At 41.0% G+C, this 22,061-nt stretch overlaps 2 protein-coding genes across 9 annotated transcripts in view; one reads left to right on the forward strand and one right to left on the reverse strand.

The window, feature by feature from the left end:
* LOC129718511 (dedicator of cytokinesis protein 3) overlaps positions 1-22,061 on the reverse strand; it is a 115,146-nt gene that overhangs the window by 74,529 nt on the left and 18,556 nt on the right. For all 3 annotated transcript variants that reach the window (XM_055669332.1, XM_055669330.1, XM_055669331.1), the window contains 2 exons: positions 16,508-16,749; positions 16,170-16,318 (listed from right to left, as the gene is read on the reverse strand). In XM_055669332.1, coding sequence (XP_055525307.1) covers positions 16,170-16,318; positions 16,508-16,749 — 391 coding nt within the window. The remainder of the gene's footprint in view (positions 1-16,169; positions 16,319-16,507; positions 16,750-22,061) is intronic.
* LOC129718513 (innexin inx3) lies at positions 1,509-9,447 on the forward strand. Of its 6 annotated transcripts, none has more exons than XM_055669339.1 (8): positions 1,513-1,676; positions 1,748-1,919; positions 6,251-6,467; positions 6,532-6,959; positions 7,025-7,141; positions 7,200-7,324; positions 7,382-7,707; positions 7,879-9,447. In XM_055669339.1, exons 3-8 carry the CDS (start codon positions 6,305-6,307, stop codon positions 7,917-7,919), a joined length of 1,200 nt encoding a protein of 399 aa, XP_055525314.1. In that variant the 5' UTR covers positions 1,513-1,676; positions 1,748-1,919; positions 6,251-6,304; the 3' UTR covers positions 7,920-9,447. The 6 variants fall into 6 exon arrangements, with proteins under 6 accessions (XP_055525310.1, XP_055525314.1, XP_055525316.1 ...); XM_055669341.1 differs by having other exon boundaries at positions 1,797-1,919; XM_055669335.1 differs by having other exon boundaries at positions 1,509-1,919.

A 22,061-nucleotide genomic window follows, 5' to 3' on the forward strand; every position in this document is an offset into this window, starting at 1 on the left:
TGCGATTCACGCGCGACAGTCACGTCCATCATTCCATAATGGGTGGAATGCAAAATACAGGGCAAATAGATCACCAAAACTGGAAGAAGTCAAAATAGCAAAGAGAAAACAAGATACCAATCGATTCGTCACCGGGCCGAAATTCCCTTTGCGTTTTTTTTCCTCCTTTTAATCACTACATTTTACACGCACACAGTGCGTCATCCAAAGAGAAGAACCGTAAAGACGAACGTCTGCTACTTGTGTTAGCGATCCGCACGGCCCAACTCGCCGAACCGCACGGGAAAATAGCAGGATCAGGGGTTGGCGGTACAACAAGTAGCCATCTCGTGTTCTTGTTGAAGAACGAGGTGCGTGAGGCGTCCCTAGCTGCCATCCGGCGGTCCAGCAGCGCAACTGCCGTTCAATTGCTTGCTTGTTCGGAGTTATAGCATTATACCCGCTGATTAGATGATGATGTTCCGATATTATTCATGAGATCTTCGCGGCTTCGCTGCTGCCTCTTCATTCTCGAATAGATCACGCTGGAAATTGGATTCGAAACAGAGTCCGTTCGTTTGAGTAACCCCTTTCGAAACTGGTGTGAAGGAAAAGTTTTGTTTTCGAATGTGAAGTGGAAACTTTCAGTTCACTTTTCTAACAAGACATCAACGGCAACGAATGGAAGTAACTGAATGAAGACTTCTTGTGTTGGTTGGTTTATTTTGAACTGTTTTACACGTTCGACTGTTCATCAATTTTAATGCAAACCAAAGAACAATACCGTCACAATCGCGCAAGTATATGACAAATAAAACTAACTATTTGCTGTCTCTGTTACTTTTCATATACGATGCTGTAAAGTTAGGTTAGACACCAGACCGCTGGAAAATTACACGATTGACCAAATTGTTCTAATTCACTTTTCATGCAATTTTCGATACGTATAACAACATCGGCTCAATCGCCCAGCATATGACAATTTCAATCAACTATTGGCTGTCACTGTTTTTTTTATACGATGCTGTAAAGTTAGGTTAGACGCCAGACTGCTGGAAAATTATCTTGTTTCACGGCTGAAGAAAAGCATAAAGAATGTAGACATAAAACCGATATTCTGATGTGTGTGGTTCTCGATTGATATAAACATGCGTTATATTCAATGTGTAGCTACTTGGCATTCATTCCACTGGAAATAAGAAAGAAGTTATGCGTTATTGAATTAGTTTCTATATATTTGGAGTTTATTGTAATAATTACAAAGATGTATCAAATAGAAGCGCGATCGTCACTGCCACGACCGAAGAGCCAAACACTCTGCAGTAACCAGATTCATAATCTTTTAAAACCTATACACCTACGACCACTCTCGTTAAATCTACACACATCTTTTTTCACATGGAGCTGCTTGCTGCTTCGTATACGACGCAGTCACTCATGCCACACATACCGCCACAGTACTCGATAGGTGAGTTCCCAACTTCGTCGCCTGCTACCAACTGGAACAAGCTCACTCGGGTTGCTGTGCTTCGGTCCGGTTCAGTCCCAGAGAGACGCTCGTTCGGTGTAAATGGCAGTGATCGAGTAGAAGAGCGCGTTCAGTTTTCCGTCGGTGTGGCGTCTAACCTAACCTTACACCATCATCATCATCATCATCAAGCCCTCCGCGACAGAGGACAGATAGACAGAGGCCGAAAGTGTGTGTTGTATACGTTTTGCTTGTTTGGTTTATTTTTTTCGTTTGTTTGTCTCTGCCTGCCCTGACTAGCTGTTGCAACCAGGAAAAATCTGTGTGACCAAAACTTCCTCACCCGCAGCATAATACTACTACTACCCCGGAATAGTGCATTTATGTTTTAGAAGCGAAGCAGGCATCAGCGCGGCGTGCGTCAGACCTATATATCAGTGAAATCGTCGTGAAATTTCATTTAAACAAAAAAGTAGGTTTCCGTCAAAAGTGAAAACAAAAGCATTTAAACAATGTTTCACGGTGGAGTTGCGGTTGTTGGCAGTGAATGTCTAAAATTAAAGTGACACTGAAATTTCAAATGTTTCTTCGTCGATTGATTCCGGATCATCGCGACAGCAGCTGGTTTGGCCCGTGACGACACATCGTAAAAGGATATCCACTGTTAAAGAAAATGGCGTTCAAAAACTTCCACATCTGCGAAGGGGAAAGACCCCTCGTTTAATTTGTACCTGACATGCTTGCCTTACAATGCACGCTCTTCTCTTTTCGGTTCTTCCTGCGTGCGTGCACATCAACTGATTTTTCGGCTGTGCATGATGAAACATTGCAGGAATTGGTGGAATAACCGACCCAAGCAGTCGAAACTTGATGAATCACTTTGCTGAACCTTATTTTTTGTCTTTCTTGGAATGATACCCGAGAGCTTAAAAACCAGTCATAAGGCGGCGGTGGGAATGCAATTGATAGCTCAATAACGAGCAGTAAATTCTGTTTACCTATGCAGGTATTCCAATTTCAACGAGGTTATTAGACAAATCCGCCCGAAGAAACTGCTGGTAGTCGGTTTCCACGAAACTTTCATCAGCATCTAATGTGACTGTCAATGGAGAGACATATCGGGACGCGGGCTGACGGGTGATAAGGCAAAACGTCGCTCATCGTCGTGAGGCAAAATTATGGGTCTCCGATATGTACGGGTGATATTGAAGAAAATAAAAAACAACCCACAGCGGCACAAACCCGAGCTGGTTTGGAACGACCACGCGTCGCCAATAAGCGGTTTTTTCTGCAATCGGTGCAAAATTATACGTTTTCTGTCCTCGTCGTCGTCGATACTGTCGTTAGTCGGTTTTGCACAAGCACTCGCCGCTCACACTTTGTATGTCATGTTTATGCTTAAATTTCATAAACATCTTATATTAAAAAAACAATAAAACAGCTTTCGGAGTGTGATCGAAGACGAGCAATTTGATTGGTGCGGACAGACAGGCAGGAAGACTGCATTGGGAGGGGGATCATGAACTGTTGGTCAGTGATCGATAGGGCTTAATCCGTGTAAGGTGGAACATATCTTAAGCTGCATAACTGTTTTCCGTTTCTCTGTGTGCTGCCTTCTGAAAACGCCAGCTATGTTTTCTCTCCGATCATAATAAAATACAATGTTGCCACATTTGATTTCAGTTCCCGGCAGCCTCTTCTGAGTGCTGAACGGCCGTTTTCGAACGAGGCTCACTCGCGATCGCTCACTCTCGACCCGCTCGGATGCGTGTGTTCGAGAGTACGGGAAAAACAACGAACGAAAAATGCACATATAAAATAGAAGAACATATTTGTCCCAACCAATATGGTGCAGGAGCGAAATCGACTGCAAAGAGGAATAATAAAATTCTTCGCTTTGGCCATCGATGGAAAGATATTGCTGGTCTGGGTTTTGAGACCTTAGCGCGGCAGGGCCAAGTACATACACCGCACCGCACGCCGGGGACTGGTAACAGCATCGATTGTCTTTCCGATGGGAGGGCTCCATTTTCTCACGATCGTTTTTCCTACTGGCTGCGTTCGGATTATGAAAAAAAAAAAAAAAAAACAACTCAACCTGCTGTTGTTGCTGCTGCTGGCAGCACGATAAGACCGGCGACGATCACAACCAGACCGCAAAGGTCAAACCGATAAGCTCGAACACGAGCTGCTTTCTTTCCTGTTTGTTGAAACAGGTTTCGGTAGCTGGAAAGTGTTGCAAAAATTTCCACCATAGTAGGCTGTCGTTTTTTGTTATTTGAGCAGTCTGTTTGTGTGTGACAGATGACGCAATGTAAACAAAGCCATCGGAAACTGTCCGCACTGAGGAACAGATCAGCTCGAATAAGTCTCTTTGTTTGCCTGCTGGGACGGTAGAATTGAATTACATATTCAGAGACGGCGGAATGAGCGGTGCTAGATCCTGTAATAAATCGAGTGGACTTTGCTGGGGCTTGATTTGACTGCATTGCTGCAGGTTTGTGGTACTGTGCGAAATGTCATTTTTTCTTGCCCAGCTGAGAGCGACTGGAAACATAAACTATGTTGTGCCATTGTTTGAGCAATATTTGTTTGATGCAAGTGAGGAACGAGGATGTTTAGGAGCGAAACAAACAAACTTGTTTGTTTGTTTGTTGTGAATTTGAACTCTGTAGCCGCAGAACGAACAAGCTTACGGCTGCATTTTGTGGAGAAAATACAGTTTACTAAAATCGATCGAATCGGATGGGATGAGGTTATGAATTCTCGGCATAAATTATGCGTCCGTTTGAACATAAACAAAAACATGTTTTCAATGTGTTTCATACCTTCTTTCAAGAAAAATCAATATTTACAACTAAAACATTTAAACTCACCTTAAACGAGTTTTCTGTGGCAGACACAAATTAATAAACAAATTTTCTTAAACAATGTGAGTCACAGCACTAGCACTGATTTGATTTGTTCTGACGTCGATTCTGCGAAAACAATGCCTACTTTGAACCATCAACGAAATGAAAGAGAGTTGTACTTTCTTTGCAACCGTCGAACTGTCAACGGAAACCACAAACCATGACCTCGTGCAAAGTTTCCAGAAATCCCGGCACATTGTGTGTCAATTAAGTACACCATTCAATGCACGACAATTATTCCTTCTCCTCCCCCCTTGTACCACCACGGGTGAAGAAGCATGGAGATGCACCATGCTTGTGTATAGTGTAGCCACAGCGCAGCATGTGTTGTGTGTTGGCTGCTGTCTTTGTCCAGCTCAACCAAACACAACTTTCGAGATAAACAACTTCCTCCGGACAAAGGTTGAACCGCGCTCGTAGAAACGAGAGGCAACGGGCAGCCAGCAGCTGTATCATCAATTAAGAATGCTAGTTTTCCGCTTTCTGGCCGCAAATGCATTGAGCAATGATTCCCACATATATTCACCACATAAACCAGTCACACGAGAGCTGACTGGCTGATGACTGATCGCTTGGAAATTAGTTTATACATTCGGTTCCAGCTTTGGTTGGATTTAATTACTCAAGAAATTAGTGTAAACAACAACCTTGTTTAATTGACAGAAATACTGTTCTTAACAGGGTTACTTTGATCGAAACTCTCGGTGTTAAGAAAGAACTCACTGTGCGTGTGTGTGAAATTAATTTATGCGCGTTTCTTCGGAGCATAAGTGCGGAAATTGACGACATAAAACAGATTGTACGCGATGACATCGGCTACTACAGCGTCGATTTCCAAGGGATTCACAGAAGAAAAAAAATGTGGGGGTGAAGCGAGGCCTAGATGAATTGTACTCATTCAGGTCCAACGTCAGTACTCGACCAGCATCCGAACTGAGCGCAAAGTCCGCGACCTCGATAGTTCGTGGGTTGTACGTGCGTGTGCTGCGGAAGAGAAAAGTGTTGATTCAACGGTGATAAGCGTGTTACTGTAACGCACTGAGCGATCGGCTGAAGGAAGATTCGGTACGTGAAACGTGTCTGCTAATTACGCAACATCGTTCATTAGAGTGACTCGCGAAAATGTACGCTTAAATAATGGGTTATTGTTTGAAGAGTGCAACACCGGTAATTAGAAATCGAAGCTGAATAGATTGAGGCAGTCAATCGGTTTGCGGTTGACCACAGCGGTAACTCGGGTGTTCCGAGCCGCATCCTAGCAGGCAGCTTTGATTTTACTTCTGATATTGCGACAGCTACTTTGCATATAAACCGGCAAACCCGTTCTCTATTGACAAAACACAACGTCCCACCTGCTGCAGAGTGTGTGTGTGTGTGTGTGTGCCGAACAGGGGATGCATTCGGGCGTGACCGTGTCGACGCTGGAACGAGCAGCGGAACACAAATGCACCGGTTGATTAGCGGAGCAAATGCGCGGCTTAGCCGCGTCAGTGAAACAAATGATAAGAACTGTGCGCACACTTCCACAATCACCGAGAGCACAAATGGATTTGACATTGGAGGTCCGGACAGATGACACTCCAATCCTGGACTCAAATTAGAAACGTGCGCTCGGTAGCCAAGTTATCAGTTATGATTCGAGTCAGTAACGGAGGAAAATATTGGCGGAAAAATGCGCTCGCTATCATCAATTGATCCCTGAATTGACTTTACTAATCAGAGCCAACGTCAATTTCAGTTTTAATTATCGTCGCTCACATAAATCAGACATGCAGCAGACAGGCCCAACTGACGTTAATTAAATGGCGAACTAAGCTCATCTGCCACAACCAGAACTCCACAGCGACTACGGCTAACCACAGTTACTAACGTGTTAACTTTTTCTCCACAGAGACTACTTCGTGCCAGGTGTCCATTTTCGTAGTGCACAAAACTACACACAATCATGGCTGTGTTTGGACTGGTCTCCTCGGTGGCTGGCTTCATCAAAGTGCGGTATTTGGTTGACAAAGCGATCATCGATAACGTAGTCTTCCGGTGCCACTATCGGTTAACTAGTGCTGTACTCTTCCTGTGCTGCGTTCTAGTGACGGCAAACAATCTGATTGGTGAGTTTGAATCTCGCTAGCCTACGCCGCGTTTTTATTTGATCGTGTTCAATTTGGGTTTCAGGTGATCCAATTTCCTGCATTAACGACGGTGCCATACCTGGTCACGTGATCAACACGTACTGCTGGATCACGTACACCTTCACGCTGCCGGGTCAGCACGGACGCCAAGTTGGAACGGCGGTTGCCCACTCTGGACTCGGGAATGAATACAACCAGGAGCGGACGTTCCACAGCTACTACCAGTGGGTTCCGTTCATGTTGTTCTTACAGGGAATGCTTTTCTACACGCCCCACTGGATTTGGAAGAACTGGGAGGACGGCAAAATGCGTATGATCTCCGATGGACTCCGCGGCAACATGACACTGAGCATGGAGGAACGCCGGGGACGCCAATCACGGCTAGTTCGGTATCTCTTCGACAGCAAGAAGACCCACAATGCCTATTCGTTCGGTTACTTCTTCTGTGAGGCACTCAATTTCATCAATGTTGTAAGTATTATTACGGTTGTTCATCTGTCACTCGATGTCACCAAAACCATCTTTCGCGCCAACAGGTAGGCAACATTTTCTTCGTAGACAAGTTTCTGGGAGGTGCTTTCCTGACCTACGGTTCCGACGTGTTGAAGTTCAGCGATATGGACCAGGAAAATCGCTCCGATCCTATGATTGAGGTAGATCCTTCAGTTATCCTTCAGTTTAAATGCTTACCATACTTTTTGCTTCGCAAAGATTTTCCCACGTGTGACCAAATGTACCTTCCACAAGTACGGTCCGTCCGGCAGCATCATGAAGCACGATGCCCTCTGCGTCCTAGCATTGAACATCCTGAATGAGAAAATCTACATCTTCCTGTGGTAAGCCGCACTAGCTCTACGAAACTTCCTCACTGTTAGCCACTGTATTTTCTACAGGTTCTGGTTCATAATCCTGACCGTGCTCTCCGGGCTGGCGATTCTCTACTCGGCCGCCATCCTGATGATGCCGACCACACGTGAGGTAGTTCTGAAAAGTCGTTTCCGCACGGCCCAGAGCGGCCAGATCGAGAACTTCATTCGCCGGATTCAGATCGGCGATTTTCTGATGATTCACCTGCTCGGCCAGAACATCAACGTGACGTCGTTCTGCGAGGTGGTGCAAACCCTGATCTCGCAGCTGAACGAGGAACGACCGGTCGACACACCGTCGGCTCCCTCGACGCTCGAAATGGCACCTATATATCCGGAAATTGGAAAATACGGTAAAGAAACTGAAACCTAGATTTTCTTCCCCCTGTTTTGGCAGTAGCTTTGCATACGGCTTCCTGCGTTCGATCGAACTTCCGAGCCGCTCGAAGCCAACCACAAAAACAAAATGTGTCAAAATTTGATAAATCAAAACCTATTTTCCAATTTCGCCCTTCATTTCACAGACAAGGAGAAGGCGGCGCTGCATCAGGAATACGAAGCATAAGGGAAACTATAGAGCTGTGTGTAGTAGACAGGGAAGCACAACACAAAAGCGAGTGGGAAGGGTGGTCGCGAGTATGATAGATTGTTTCTTTTTTTTTTAACATTTCAAACAATACATGTGAATGGATGTAAGCTGTCAAAAACATTCCCACGCCAACTGAGATTCGCTCCAAACTGAACGGATTATCAAAGAACAAGTGTGTGTATGTGCATTTGAAAGTGTGTCTGTGCGCGTCGAAGTCTGAAGATATGCAGTAACGCGTAAGGGAGCCGATTTTTTCTCGGCCCCCAGCTTTAGGATGAAAAAATACTATACTTTTAACCCCCTACGTAGAATCGTTTTAGGCAAATAGTTCAACATTTTGCACAAGTTTTCCGGGTAGAGCTGGAATTTTACTATCAAAATTGTCATGAAGCAAACTAAAAAACATATTTGTAAATGAGAAGACTGTCTCTTTAGACTTTTTTGTAATTTAAACAATATCGAAACACACAGGATAAAATGACCCAACCTGCGCGAAACTGCTTTAGAAATATTAGCCTATTTTTTGAATCAAAATTATTGTTTCTAGCATTTACACACGTCAAAAAAGAAACGAACATAGTATTAGAGGAAGCTGATCCTATTCGTGATAGTAAACGTTAATATTAGAGAGAGAAAGAGAGTCGAACGCCGAGAAACTGGGAATGCATGCGCCCCGTCCGAGAAGATTTTTTTTTTTTCAAACAGATTGCCATACAAAACAAAAAAGTTAACATGCTTAAACATAACTCAATCAACAATTCAATCACTACATCGACTGTAGACAATCATTTTTGTACTAGTGCTCAGAAAAAAATCAGAAAACGAAATCAGTATTTCGATCGCTACATTTACGACCAATTCACATGTAGATCTGCTAACACAACTCTCGTAATAATAAAAAAACCAGACAAACTTCGCACGCGAATCGATACACTCCTTCCTTTTTTTCGTCGTAGTAGATAGAACAATTCCAGAAGCAAACTCAATTTATTTTACATATTTTTTTTTCTATAAGAGCTGCCTTAGAGAGTGGATTAAAACAAAAAAAATAACAATCGAATATATATTATATACATCGTAGCAAACAAACTCTCATCTCATTAGAAACTAACGAAAGTCTAGTAAGAAAGCATTTTGTCAGAATGTTTTAGTTTTTTTTTAACTTGCTCTAGGATAGTTAGTGTCTTTCTCCGTTTTGCAGTTCAAGTTGTATCGCCAGTAGTAGCAGCAGCAGCAACGGCAGCGATGTTGAGACGACAAGGAGTAGAAGAAAGATAGATACAAACACAAAAGACACCTTGGATAACAGGAAATTCCGACACTAAAGTTCCCATTTTTTTAATAAATATTTTTTTGCTCTTTTCAACAGCAGAGAGCTAGAGGAAGAGTTAGAGGGAGAGAGACTACGGAAATACTACTTTTTGTCAAACTTGCAAGATGCGGAAAGAAATTTTATTGTGATAAGATACAAGTTTAGACAAAATAAAACGTTTTATAAGAAATATCACAGTGAGGAATGGTTTCGTTGTTGTCGTATGTTTGAGTCCCTACAATAACAGCAAAAGCCACATGTTGTTACCCTGCGGCACTTGGCAGAATGCCGAATACTTCAAAAAATTGGAAAATTTCGATACTTTTACAATGATAGAAAGAGGAGGGAGGAGTGTCAAACCACCACGAAAACATTTCTTGCCTCCTAAAACCTCCACATGCCAATTTTGATTCTTTATGCGAATTAATTCTCGAGTTATGGAAAAATGTGTGTTTTATTTGTATGGATGCCCTAACTTTCAGAAGAGGGAGGGATTTCGAACCACCATAAAAATATTTCTTGTTTTCAAAAACTTCCACCTGTCAAATTTGGTTCCATTTGCTTGACTACTCGAGAACTGTTTTGCAAAAATTTATGTGTCATTTGAATGAAAACCCTCTTTTGCACAAAGGGGAGGGGTTTTGAACATTCATAAAACTATTTCCGGCTCCAAAAACTCCTACATACAAATTTTCATGTCGATCGGTTTATTAATTTCCAATCCAAGTGTATTAGGATCAGACAGACAATGTCGAATTTAGGTTCAGCTTCCTAAAATTATACAAAAACCATGTATTTTCCCTAATTACAGAAGTTGAATTTTCTGATAAAGGAGCTCGTTACAAACTCTACCATTGAGACATCAAAATAGTCAAGGCTCATGGTAGCAAACATTACTGGACCACTTAGGACGATTGGGGCTTCTGTCATTTTTTTTTGCCACTGGCGTAGAGAATATTACAGTAAACGGTTAGTGTCTACTAATGTCGTCTGTGCTAGCCTTGCTCATAAGTGATTGGTTCATTGAAACTTTTTATCATTTTTTACCGCTTAGCGGCGGAATAATACTGAGGGATCTTGGAATGGCTCGAAAAGATACGAGTTTATTCAATGAACAAGCTATATATTTAAACACGTCTTATCTTGAACATTTGCTAACAGCGATTGCTACGTTAAAACCCCTTCTCAATTTATTATTCCTATCTGACCAGATATTTCTTCTAAACGCTTTGAATCCAAAGGTTCAGTGAACATGTTCGCTAACTGGTATTGAGTTGCTACGTGTTCAATCCTCAATCGTCCATTCGCAATGTAGTCACGCAGGAAGTAGGCCTTGGTACCAATATGTTTCGATCGCTTTGATTAAAAATTTCGCACCATTCCGATACAACCTTGGTTGTTTCCAATAATGATCAATGCTTCATCCTTCATCTTCAGGTCTAGGTCCTCCACTACACCAGCTATTCAGATCTCTTCTGATAACGCAGAGCTAAGGCCTACGAACTCTGCTTCGCTGGATGATGTGCAATCTGTCGTTTGCTTTTTGCTTGACCAATGCACCAGATTTCCCAGCACCTTGAACGCATATCCGGTTACAGATTTAGATTTTCTATTCACGGTATCCGATGCCCAGTCGGCGTTTGCATACGCGACCATTGGTTCACCTTCAGGATTCTAGACATATAGTTTTAATTGCATTACAATTCGACATTTAGTACCCCGCCAACAACTTTTCAATATTTTTAGCTTGAGACAAACGCATACAAGTTCCTTCTTTGTTAAGCTCCAGTTTGACTCGTTTCCTTTAGTTTTCCAGAAACGCTGTTTCACATCCATTTAGTGATGCCAGTGGTTAAAACTCGTCATAATCTAGTCCGGATTCTCTATCTATGTGTGTTCAGAGAAAGCCCGCCGGCCACAGCTGTGTCTGGTTCTGGTTCGTTTCTATTCGCAGGAGGAACAGGGACATTCTCAATATCGTGTTTATCTTCAAGCTGATCTTCATTGTCGGTGTTGTGTTTCCTTCATGTTCGAAAGGGTACCCAACCAGTGACGGAATATCAGACTTTTGAATCTTCTCGGCAGCATAGGGAAATCATCATTATATCCCGACTTTTGGGGTCTAGCGTCGATATCAACACAAAATATTTACATCCGGAAATCCGCAATTTTCCCAAATTCAATTTGCGATTGAACCACATTTTTGGTGAAGAAACTCCACTCGGCCAGGCTGACGTTGGACTGTGATTGAGGAAATAGACGCACGCAAGTGCCGTTGTAGACCGTAAATACTTCGGAACCATGGAGTCCATGAGTATGGAACGGATTCTATCTACTAAGGTAGTAGTATTTCTGATTCTTCGAAAAATATTCTCTACCTTGATCCATGGTTATCCAAGATATTTGCTTGCCAATCATGCAGTAACAGTTGCTTCGTACTTCTCGGATCGGTCAAAAACTTCAGATTTCCTCTTCCGAAGTAACTGCAGTCATCGATGAAACTGACGAAATATTAAGATCCGTTCCACACCGGTAGCTCAATCGGACCACAGGCGTCCGAGTGAATTGTTTCAAGGGGGCGAGTTACACGGTCTCTTGCGTCACTGAAGGGATCTCTACATAGCTTACCTTGAATATATGGTTCACAAATGCCGATCTTCGGAGCCTTATCCATTCCTTTCAATACGCCTTGTCGGGCAATTGATTCCAGTTGGCTGATGTGTCCCAAGCGCCAGTTCTCCGATGATAACTGTAGTTCAACTAAGTTTTCGCTTAGCTTACCAGTTGCCATAAAATTTCCGTCCTTCTTCAGAACTGCTAAGTCTCCAGAAACGGTAGCTCACTTCACTTTTCTGCTGACGACAATCTTTCTTAAAATGTCCCCCCGTTTATAACTACAATGGCATTTTTCGTTGAATTTCGGCTACTTTTACTGCTCATGCCCTGAAAATTCTGCAAGTTTTTTTTTCTACTAATTCTTTTTGTCGATCGGTGCGCTTCATCTTCTCTGCCAATAGCCTTTGCTTGACAAATTCACATTTTCCAGAGCAAGTGGGTCATATGTGGCTGGCCGAGTGAAGAAAGGTTAAGAAAAGAATAGCACCAGTAGTTTTCAATTTCCTTACGAGCCCATCGAATTCCAGAAAGCGACTGTGCCAGCTTTTTCCGGATGAGAGTTTGATTGGCAACCGATTTCTTTTGAGTTTGACCTCCAGACAGTCATCCGCCGGGCAGCCTACCAAAAGTACATTTCCTTTTCGGTCCTATTCCAGAACTTTGTACCTCTCGGCTGCTGCTTCCAGAACAGCCTTCGTTAGCACTTATAAGACACCTGCCGCTACAAGAAACACTTGACACGGTAGTTCGTTTTCGGATCCGCTAGCGTTTCAGCAAAACTTCCATCGTGTTAAAAATTGTTATACTATAGGTATTAATGTCTACCTCACAGCTTCTCTGTTTATGAAAAATTGTTAACTTCTTCACAGAGCATCTGTATCTATTTCAGGGTCGGACAGAATTTTATTAAAATTTTTGTAGATTTTCTCTTTCTCTCTAATGATTGAAGAATCATTATTTCGGGAATGGCGAATCTAGGAAAATTTAACCTGCATACATGCTTATTGCGTTTACCTTTAGTACAAGTGGCAAAATGCTTATGTCTTAAGTATTTGCAATAAGGATTTTTATCATCATATTCACATGTTACAAACTTACCCATGAATTGGTGCATCCTTAGCCCAGGAAAGATATGGATTTCGCTATCCGTCAATCTCTTATTGCAGGGCCTTTCTTCTTCGTATGCTTCAGGAAAATTTTCGGTGTCACACTCTGGTATTCCAAACCATTCAATCAAAGGAAGATCATTTTTGTCAATGAACCGACCGCTTTCAATAACCCCGAATTTCTTCCAAAATCCTTCGATATATTCATCACCCACAGCTTCCCAAGATTCGTACATAGGAAATATGACATCCTTTATGTTCACTTTTTTTTTTTACTCTCGCTTATTTTCCGTCGGTCTAGTTCCGCCACTGTTGTGGCCAATCACCGACGCCCAGGGAGGCGACTCCACACCCAGGACCCTAACTCACGACCCGTTTATTAACGGACCGGCGCCAACGGCTTTACTTCCTCATGCGATGGAAGGCGTGATCCCAGAGATTTTTCGCCTCAGAAAATCTCCGTGTCGGCTAGGATTGAATCTAGACCAGTTGGGTTGGTTGTGAGTGGATCACGCCACCTCACAACCATCGACACTTCACTTCACTTGTTCATAACTACAAAGTCTGAACCTAAATATCAAAAGAAGGTTCGTGATTTAATAAAAAAAAAAATTCACGATCAATTAACCTTGGGTCAAGGTGTGTAGTTCCTATTTGATGTTTTGTATGACGCCTTGATTCATATGCTGGGCAATAGACGTCATGATTATGGGCACTACAGTTATCCAGCAATAGTGAAGCCTTCGAAGGTATACCCATTTTAGGCATAGGAGGTATAAAGCAATCGTGAACCCATTCACTAAATAATGAAAGATCCATCTAAGCACTACGGTACCCTTGATAATAAATATGAGGAAGTTGAACATTCTCGAAACTTCTTGGTTTTTATAATCAACAGTTTTCAACAACTGGTATAACACGGGCTTAACAAGGATGATGTCCCGATTAGAAAAATTGAGTTTATCCTATTTTCTGGTCAGACTAAATTTGGCAACGAGAAGAATGCAACGAAAAATAAGATCATTTTTCAGGTTTGATTGCAATTATTTTCGAATACTTTATATGTTTTTTTCTGTTTTAGCGAGCAGAACACCATAAGAACGATTCGAAGAATACTCTAACGTGATGATTTTTAAAAGAATGAGATTTTTCAATTGATATAAACGATGTTCAGTTCAGACAACGATGTTGTCCTCTCCAGGAAAATGAGCAATTGAATTGAGTTCTTAAAACTATACACATTGCTTTCATTTTCTTTACATTTTATTAAATCCTGACGGTTACTGCCAGTTATCTGATTTGCGATAACGTTCTTTGACTTCTTCTGATTCACACTTCATAATAATGTTTCGTACGTGCCTTTAGTTATTCTGCCTTTCGTGCCCTTCGAAATTATATCTTTCATATTCCAGCCGTTTGAAATTTTCTGCTTTTTATGTACGGTCATAAATTTCTCAGGGCTAGCGGACTTTGAGTAAAATAATAGTGACTTTAGTGGGTTTTTTTATTTGAATAGTGACCAAAAAATGAATAATAAAAGGGATTTAAAATTCATTTCTCATCTAAAATATGTATTTAGATCATAGAATGCGAAAGACTGGTTCTCATAGAACTCAATTTTAGTGACTAGGTTCACTAGCCCTGCCGCGTTTCGTGCTTCTGCCTTCTGTAATTCTGGTTTATGTGGTGACCCCAAGAAATCACAGAAAATCATCTATGTTTATATCGACTCTCACAGGAACGAGAAATTTGGACTCCTAACTGCTGGTCGAATAGGCATGAAATTCATCATAAGGTAAAGATAAGATTTTTTCTTAATTGTTTGTATAGCTAAAATTTGTCATGATATCCCCTACACACAAAAATTGAAAGATGTTTTTCGTTTGTGCAAACAAAATTTAACTTTGAGTTTTATGAGAAAAATGCGTGCTTTATAGCTAACTCACCAATAGAACCTCTAATAAAGTATAAAGTTTTTCAACTTTCTAACGCTGGTCTCAGATAAACAGCGGCTTCGAAAGAGTGTTCGTGATTGGCTGGATTGGTTCTATTACAACTCAACATTTTGCTAGTTTACTGTTGAAAAAATATATCAATCATCTTGTCAAGTTTGGGGAACATTTACCTTCAGTATTTAATAAAATAAGAATAAAAACATAACTTTTGTTGCTCTTGAAAGGTAAAATTTTCTTGTTGAAATTGTACGAATACACTTTAACGATGAGGCGTAATAAAACTGAAGCCGTTCATTGCTAAATGACAACGTTTTTCTCTCATTTTTTCACACGCGTAGATCATAAATGATTTTCGAGCTTAGATAAGCGCCGGAAACAGACAACAACAAGCAACCATGTGTGATGTGGTTAAAAAATTCTAACTGCCATTTCTAGATAAACATTTCAAAAGGTCCTATCTGCTTTCATCGTTTTTCCGGAGAGTCTTTTCATTTTGGTAATGGTTTAGCTTTAGTTACTCTCTCAACCGTGGTTTTCATTTAGAAGGCTAGAGTGATCCTTCCGCTATCAACTTGTGCAAATAACGTGTCATAAAAGGTGTTTAATAAGTTGTAGTGATTGAATGAAAGTGATCGATCAAAAAATCGATCAAAGCAGATAGGACCTTTTGAAATGTTTCTCTAGATTTGACATCATAGCAATTCCTAGCCTGCTGAGATGTCTCCCGATAGTCTCGATTAAAAAAAGGGAAATAGCGACAGCTGGGTGCCAGACAGTATTTTTATTACGTCAGCGTTCAAACTGCGTTGATCTGTTTGAATTGGGTCGCCGCCCTTCAGCTGCCACCAAAGACAACTACCGTTAGCACAATCACGTAGGAATCGTAACTGAACTGGAGATATTCTCGAATGCACAAATAGAAAATAAACATCAAGTTACGTGCGAAGATAAATATCGTTGTAAATTCCGTGCGAACCTTCGCCAGCTTAACATTGTAACCGGTTACCGGAGGAGAGTTCTCACGAACAATTTCTAGAGCATCCGACCCCAGCACAGGAATGAATTTGTTCCGTTGCCTCCTCCTGTGCTAGCAAAATAGTAACATCCAGTTTGCATAATTAAAGGCGTTTGCGCTAGCCAAATAGGAAACGGCGTGTGAAAAGCGGATTTTTTTTTGTATGACATCGGTTTACATCGATGAATTGATAAATTAATATGAATTACTAGTGCTACTTACCGATTGCCCCAATCGATTTTCGAGATCACTTTCAGCTGCAGATCGTAAGTTTGATCCTGTGTCAGGGTGGCGCTCAGCAGTTCCCGCCGGCTTTCCAGCAGGGCCAGCATCACCTTCCGCAGTGAGGTGAATTTGTATTCTTCCCGCTCCTGTAGGGGGGACAATAGACAACCGGTTTGCACCGATTAGCATACAATTAAGCGATTGCGAACGATTAAGCAAGGTGCGCGCGCGTGCCTACCATAACCCAACAAAACAAACGGGCGCACGCAAGCCCACCCCAAAAACGACCAGGTCCGGATGTTAGCTGGCGGGAACGAAAGTTCATTGAGACTTACCACAAATAGTTTCTTCCATATTTCGGACCATTCCCGCAGTACCAGCGTACACTCGGCCACTACCGGGTCGAGTTTGGCTAGGTTTTTCAGGTGGATGTATGTCTTGGGGAAGAGGCCAACCTTGCGCGGTTTCCGTGGACAGGTGCCCCTAAACCAGTGTGTCGTTTCCTCGAGAATCTCGACAAAATCGCCAACGTCCAGCGCAAGCCCGTGCGTGACTTTGCCGTGCCAGTTATGGATAGCTGTTTGTAGGGAGGATAAGGTAAAAGAGAGAAGAAAAAAAAACCGATTATTATTTATTGCTAGTTCGAAGTGAACGGGATCATTTCATTCACAACTTTTACTTTCGTAATTGCATACAAACCCAGATCGAACGTTTACTCATACGAAGGTGTTCGTGTGAGAGTTCGTAACGGGGGCAAAAAACGTGTTAATGTAAACAACAAGTTTTGCACTGCGGAAAAACTTACTATTCAAACCAGTAGGTGTTGGAACGGTGAGGAAGCTAGAAATTGAGGCATTTTAAATTTGGTTCTTTGTAAGTACTAGCGCACATGCTAAGTAGGCGAGCGAAATAGCAGCCGTTTGTTTTCTGTTAGTTTTTTTTTGCAGCCCGGACGTGAACCATGTGATAAACAAACACCAACACATTTCGAACGGCTACTAAGCAAGCCAATAGCATCCGCGTGCGTTTGTGTGGAATCGAACAAAGCGCGCAGATGCTCGGGATGAGATTCTCGTGGGGCTTGTTTCCTTTTTATTCTCAGAAATGATTGAGTTAATCATCGTGACAACTATTCCCACTCTGCGTCCCGTCGTTGGAGACAACGTTCGAAGACAAAAGACCCCGACAGGCCCGGGTACGCGGACAGCGAGTGCGGAATCCAGACGAATGCAATTGGAATCAACGGGAATTAGAATGATAGGCAGGGTTCTGATGACGACGCTACCGAATGGAGCAACATACCACCAAAAAGAGCAATATCGCAATTATTTTTGAACTGAGTCATTAAAATTTTCACTCTTGCTTACAACTGACACATAAAACGATTCGGCGATGCACGCCAAATTAAAAAAAACATTGCGTGCTAGGCCGAAAATTTGAATTTTAAATTCACGCAATAGCATGCCACGAAAAGCGTTGGTAAAAACCAACACCACTTCAGGGAACGCTCGCTCCCGTAGTGTCGTCAATTGACTGAAAGTCGACAAAAATTGACCTTTTCGGTGAGCACGAGAAATTTACACGCAGTTTGGCAGGTGATCTCACTTCATAGTCTGGTTTTCCAAATAGCCTCAGATTTTCCTCAGTCTGATATTTTCCTATTTTTATTGATCATTTATCACACCCTTACGCATTTTTAAATGGACTCTCAGCTTTATTGAAAGAGTAAAGTTATTTCTCGCAGATAAAGAACTTTTTTAAATAGGCTATAAACTAAGATCCACCTTTAAAGGCACCTAAAATCCATAAAAATTATCTTTAATTGATATCTAAAAAAAACAGAGAAAAGAGGTAAACGATTCCAGTTGGATATTCACCTCATATTCACCGACAAGCACTTTTCTAGGCAATAAATAGTCTTAACAAAAATGAATTAAGTTCAAGCAAATAGTGTTGATATGTCACCGTTTGTGGCAGAACACACAATAAAAATTCTGAATAAATATTAGTAAATAATTAACTCATCACAAAACATCCCCCCCTATTAAAAAAAATTCAAGCAAAAATAAAAAAAAAACAATGGCAATATTAGGCTCAACATATTTGAAGAGAAGAATCTCAATTCAAGCTCATAGAAATGCATTTCAAAACTAGAATTAAGGATAGAATAATCCCAAATTAGGCTCAAAATCGCTGAAAATGCTTCGAACGTTCAAAAGAGGTCAAATAGAAAACGATCCCAAAATCAAAAGAGAAAATTATATCATTATAAGTTCAAGACCTCTGAAAAACGCATATGAAGAGTAAAGAAAACCAAAACAGAAAATGAATCAAAACCGTTGAAAAACGATTCTCGAAGCCAGAACAGATCAAAATAGAAAAAGATTGCAATTTTCTTAGGACCAACTATAATTTGGCGGAAAAAAGATGCGACAAGCAATATAAATTACCTATATAACCAGTAAGTATAGCGCTTTGACAAGCTAGTGGTCGTGGGTTCAAATTTTAATATAATCAGGCCGTTTGGAGTCAAAAGGCTTCAAGCACGGCGTTTATTCTCAGGCTACCCACAAACCCTTTCTTTCACACTGGACTCTACTTTACCACTATTAGTACATCTTGACAAAATGAGTCATTTTTATAATGAAACTGACCAGAGGAACGTAAAATTGTTCCCTCCTGGAATATGCAGTTAGATATATTGGAAAAAGGAACGTCGATCACATAGAAGAGCAGTGCACTTAAAAGAAAGGATAGAGGCATACACACAAGCGCAGAGAAATGATAAGCATGTCACTCTCAATAGTGATCCTACTAGTGGGCAATTCTATAAAAATACACCAACTTTTTACTCTCTGTCAATTGTCATTTTTGATTTTACGGAAACTTTACACAGATGTTCTATGGTCTAAAACTGTCATTTCGTGCTATTAATAACTATTTAATTGAAATATTTTCAGAGCCAGAACGGTTTGATGGCGTGATGAATCTGAGCTAGTGAAATTGTACAAGGAACCACCGAAAGATGAATAATTTAAGAATAATTTTCCCTTTTTCAAAATACATAAATCGATAACGGCGCCGGCTACGTCCATGCGGTCGATCAGGGAAGCAAAGAAAAAGTGTTACAATCATTGTTGCCAGAGACCGAGTTAACCCCTGATCTCTAATGACTATAACGGAAAAAAGTTTACTTTTTCACCGTGGTAAATGACGGATTCATACTTTTACCCTTCCCTCTACAAGCTTAGGCGTCGTGAAGGGGGGCTTAGGCGTCATGAAGGGAGGAGTTGCTTGTTGAGACTAGAGACTAACTTAATGTTTGCTCAAAATTGAAAATGTTTAGGGGGGCAGGTTGTGCAGCGTTACGTTATTTGAGGGGGGGGGGGAACATATTGGGGCTGAATTCTAGATTTTTCATGTTACGTAATTTGTGTACGACGCCTTATATATAGACTCTACTGCTCTTCTTAAGTAGTAGGATGGGAGGGAGGCTGGGAATTAACCCATGCGTAAACGTTCCTCTGACACCGAACGATCTAATTCCATTAAGGTTCGAACTCAATCACATATAAAAGAAGGCTCTATTACCTTGAGATAATAACTTCTGTCTCATCGAAGACATTTTTTTAAGAAAATAAATTGAAAAAAAAATATTTTTTTTGAACACTACAATAGATTAGCTAGACATTGATGGAAAATAAAAGAGAAAAAAATATGTTAGAATTTTCTAAAAGAAATTAAGACTGCAACGAATTGTTTGATTGATATGATGTCTTCAGCAAAATTGTAGACAGTGGTTTTATTTATTCCAGAAAAAAAAATATTTAAAAAAAAACACAAAAATATTGTTATAAATTAATATGTTCTAACAAACACACTTTTTAAAATATGATTTTTTCTACGAAAACTTAACATTGATAGTTGCTTGAACTTGGAAAAGAAAAAAGAAAGAATTTTTTTACAGACTTTTTAGGTGTTTTTTAAGGACAAAATTATTATCTACAACTTAGCAGAAGACTGTATACTGATCAAACGCACGGTTTAGGCTCTAAAAAAAATTGTCACTAGTTGGCACTCGGCTTAGAAAATCCTTTCAAAATCAGTTTTTTTGTTAGCACCCTGAAAAGTTGGGCTGGCATAAATTAAACTTTCTGAGCCGAGTGCAATCAGTGATGAAAATATATCTCAATGATCGGATAGTCATTGTTTGGCTAAACTCTTCTAGTTTTCTATGAAAATGAGATTTTTAACTAGAAGCTTTCTGAAATAAATAATAATAAGTAAAATTTTTTTGTTTTTTTTTATATATTTTTCTTTTTCGCAGGTTACCACGTCACATCTTCACATATTTTAAAAATATGTGGTTGACGAATTCGTTTATCTTGGTACGCTTGTGACATGTGACGATATGAGCCGTGAAGTGAAACGACGAGTTGCAGCTGCGAACGGGGCCTTCTACGGGGCTGTATAGGACGCTGATACTCCCGCTGGTCATTAACAAACATGTAGCATGGACGCTGAAGGAAGCTTATCGACGAGTGCTCGGAGTTTTTGAGCGTAAAGTTTTGCGATTGATACTTGGCGGTAAACTAGAAGATGGAGTGTGGCGCAGACGCATGAATCACGAGTTGTACCAGGTATACAAACATGCTGATGTAGTGAAGGTAATACAGCGGGGCAGGCTTCGGTGGGCTGGACATGTAGCCAGAATGCCTGACGAGAGAGCCGCCAAAACTAGAGTAGAGAACCAGGAGAGGCCGTCTCCGTGGTAGGTCTCGCACGCGGTGGAAGAAGATGCACGATCTGCTGGTGTACGAGGAGACTGGAGAACGGCTGCCCAAGACAGAAGAAGCTGGACATCTCTAATTCGTTCGGCCCTAGACCGGTGAACGGTTCGTCAGCCAACAAAGTAAAGTAAACAAGTAAGTAAATGATGAAATCAATTATTTTCTTTTTTTTCTTCTTCCAGCTCAAGACTTGACTCCAGCTAGAGAAGTTTTTTTCAAGTTGGCGGTAACCCGAGATTCACCAAAAACGCTTCAAAAATTAAGAAAGTGACAAAATAGAAAATTATCACTAATTGAGTTCAAAATCGTCGGAAAACGCTTCTAAACACCTACGAAAAATCACTTCAAGCCAAAGAAATTGCTTCGGGTGCTTTTCTTGATATTTAATGAGCATTCGACAACGTATTCCGCAATGGAAATGCGGGGCCTGGATAACTGAAACGCGATGCTTGAATATCGAAAAAGTTCTACTGATCTTGGAACTGCGCGCAACTATTAGATCGATGAAGGGCTGTCCTCAAGGAAGAATACTTTCACCCTTATTGTTGTCCTTAGTAGTGGACGACTTCTCAAAAGGCTAGGAGAACTAGGATATGAGAGGATTGGCTACGCAGATGATATAGCCCTAATAGTGCGTGGGAAGTTTGTTGACACGATATCATATCGGTTATAAACTGCGATTTTAAAATGGCCTATATGTAATAGAGGGTTTGAATGTTTTAGTGCCTTAAAGGAAAAATTTACTCTTAAAGCGCTACTATTAAAGGCGCTATATCCTTGGTTTTGAAACCCGAACATAAGGAAATACCTATGTTCCATCCCAGGAGATTGGTCAACAAAGGAGTGTACTTTCATAGCTTTATCACTCCCAACGAATAAGGTATATTACTTCTTGCATACGGATCAGTTGGTACGGATTGTCCCCGATTTTAGATTATATTGTATTATATTGCGATACACAGTAGGCCTGGCCGTTGCGAGAAAAATGTATGGAAACCATTATTTTTTTAATGGTGGATATCATTTTTCAGGATCCTTTCAAGTACAAGCTGTGTTAGTGTAGACTAGACTAGACTAGACTTAAAGGAAAAATTTACTC

This window comes from Wyeomyia smithii, chromosome 1 (genome assembly GCF_029784165.1).
Source record: "Wyeomyia smithii strain HCP4-BCI-WySm-NY-G18 chromosome 1, ASM2978416v1, whole genome shotgun sequence".
Taxonomy (NCBI): domain Eukaryota; kingdom Metazoa; phylum Arthropoda; class Insecta; order Diptera; family Culicidae; genus Wyeomyia; species Wyeomyia smithii.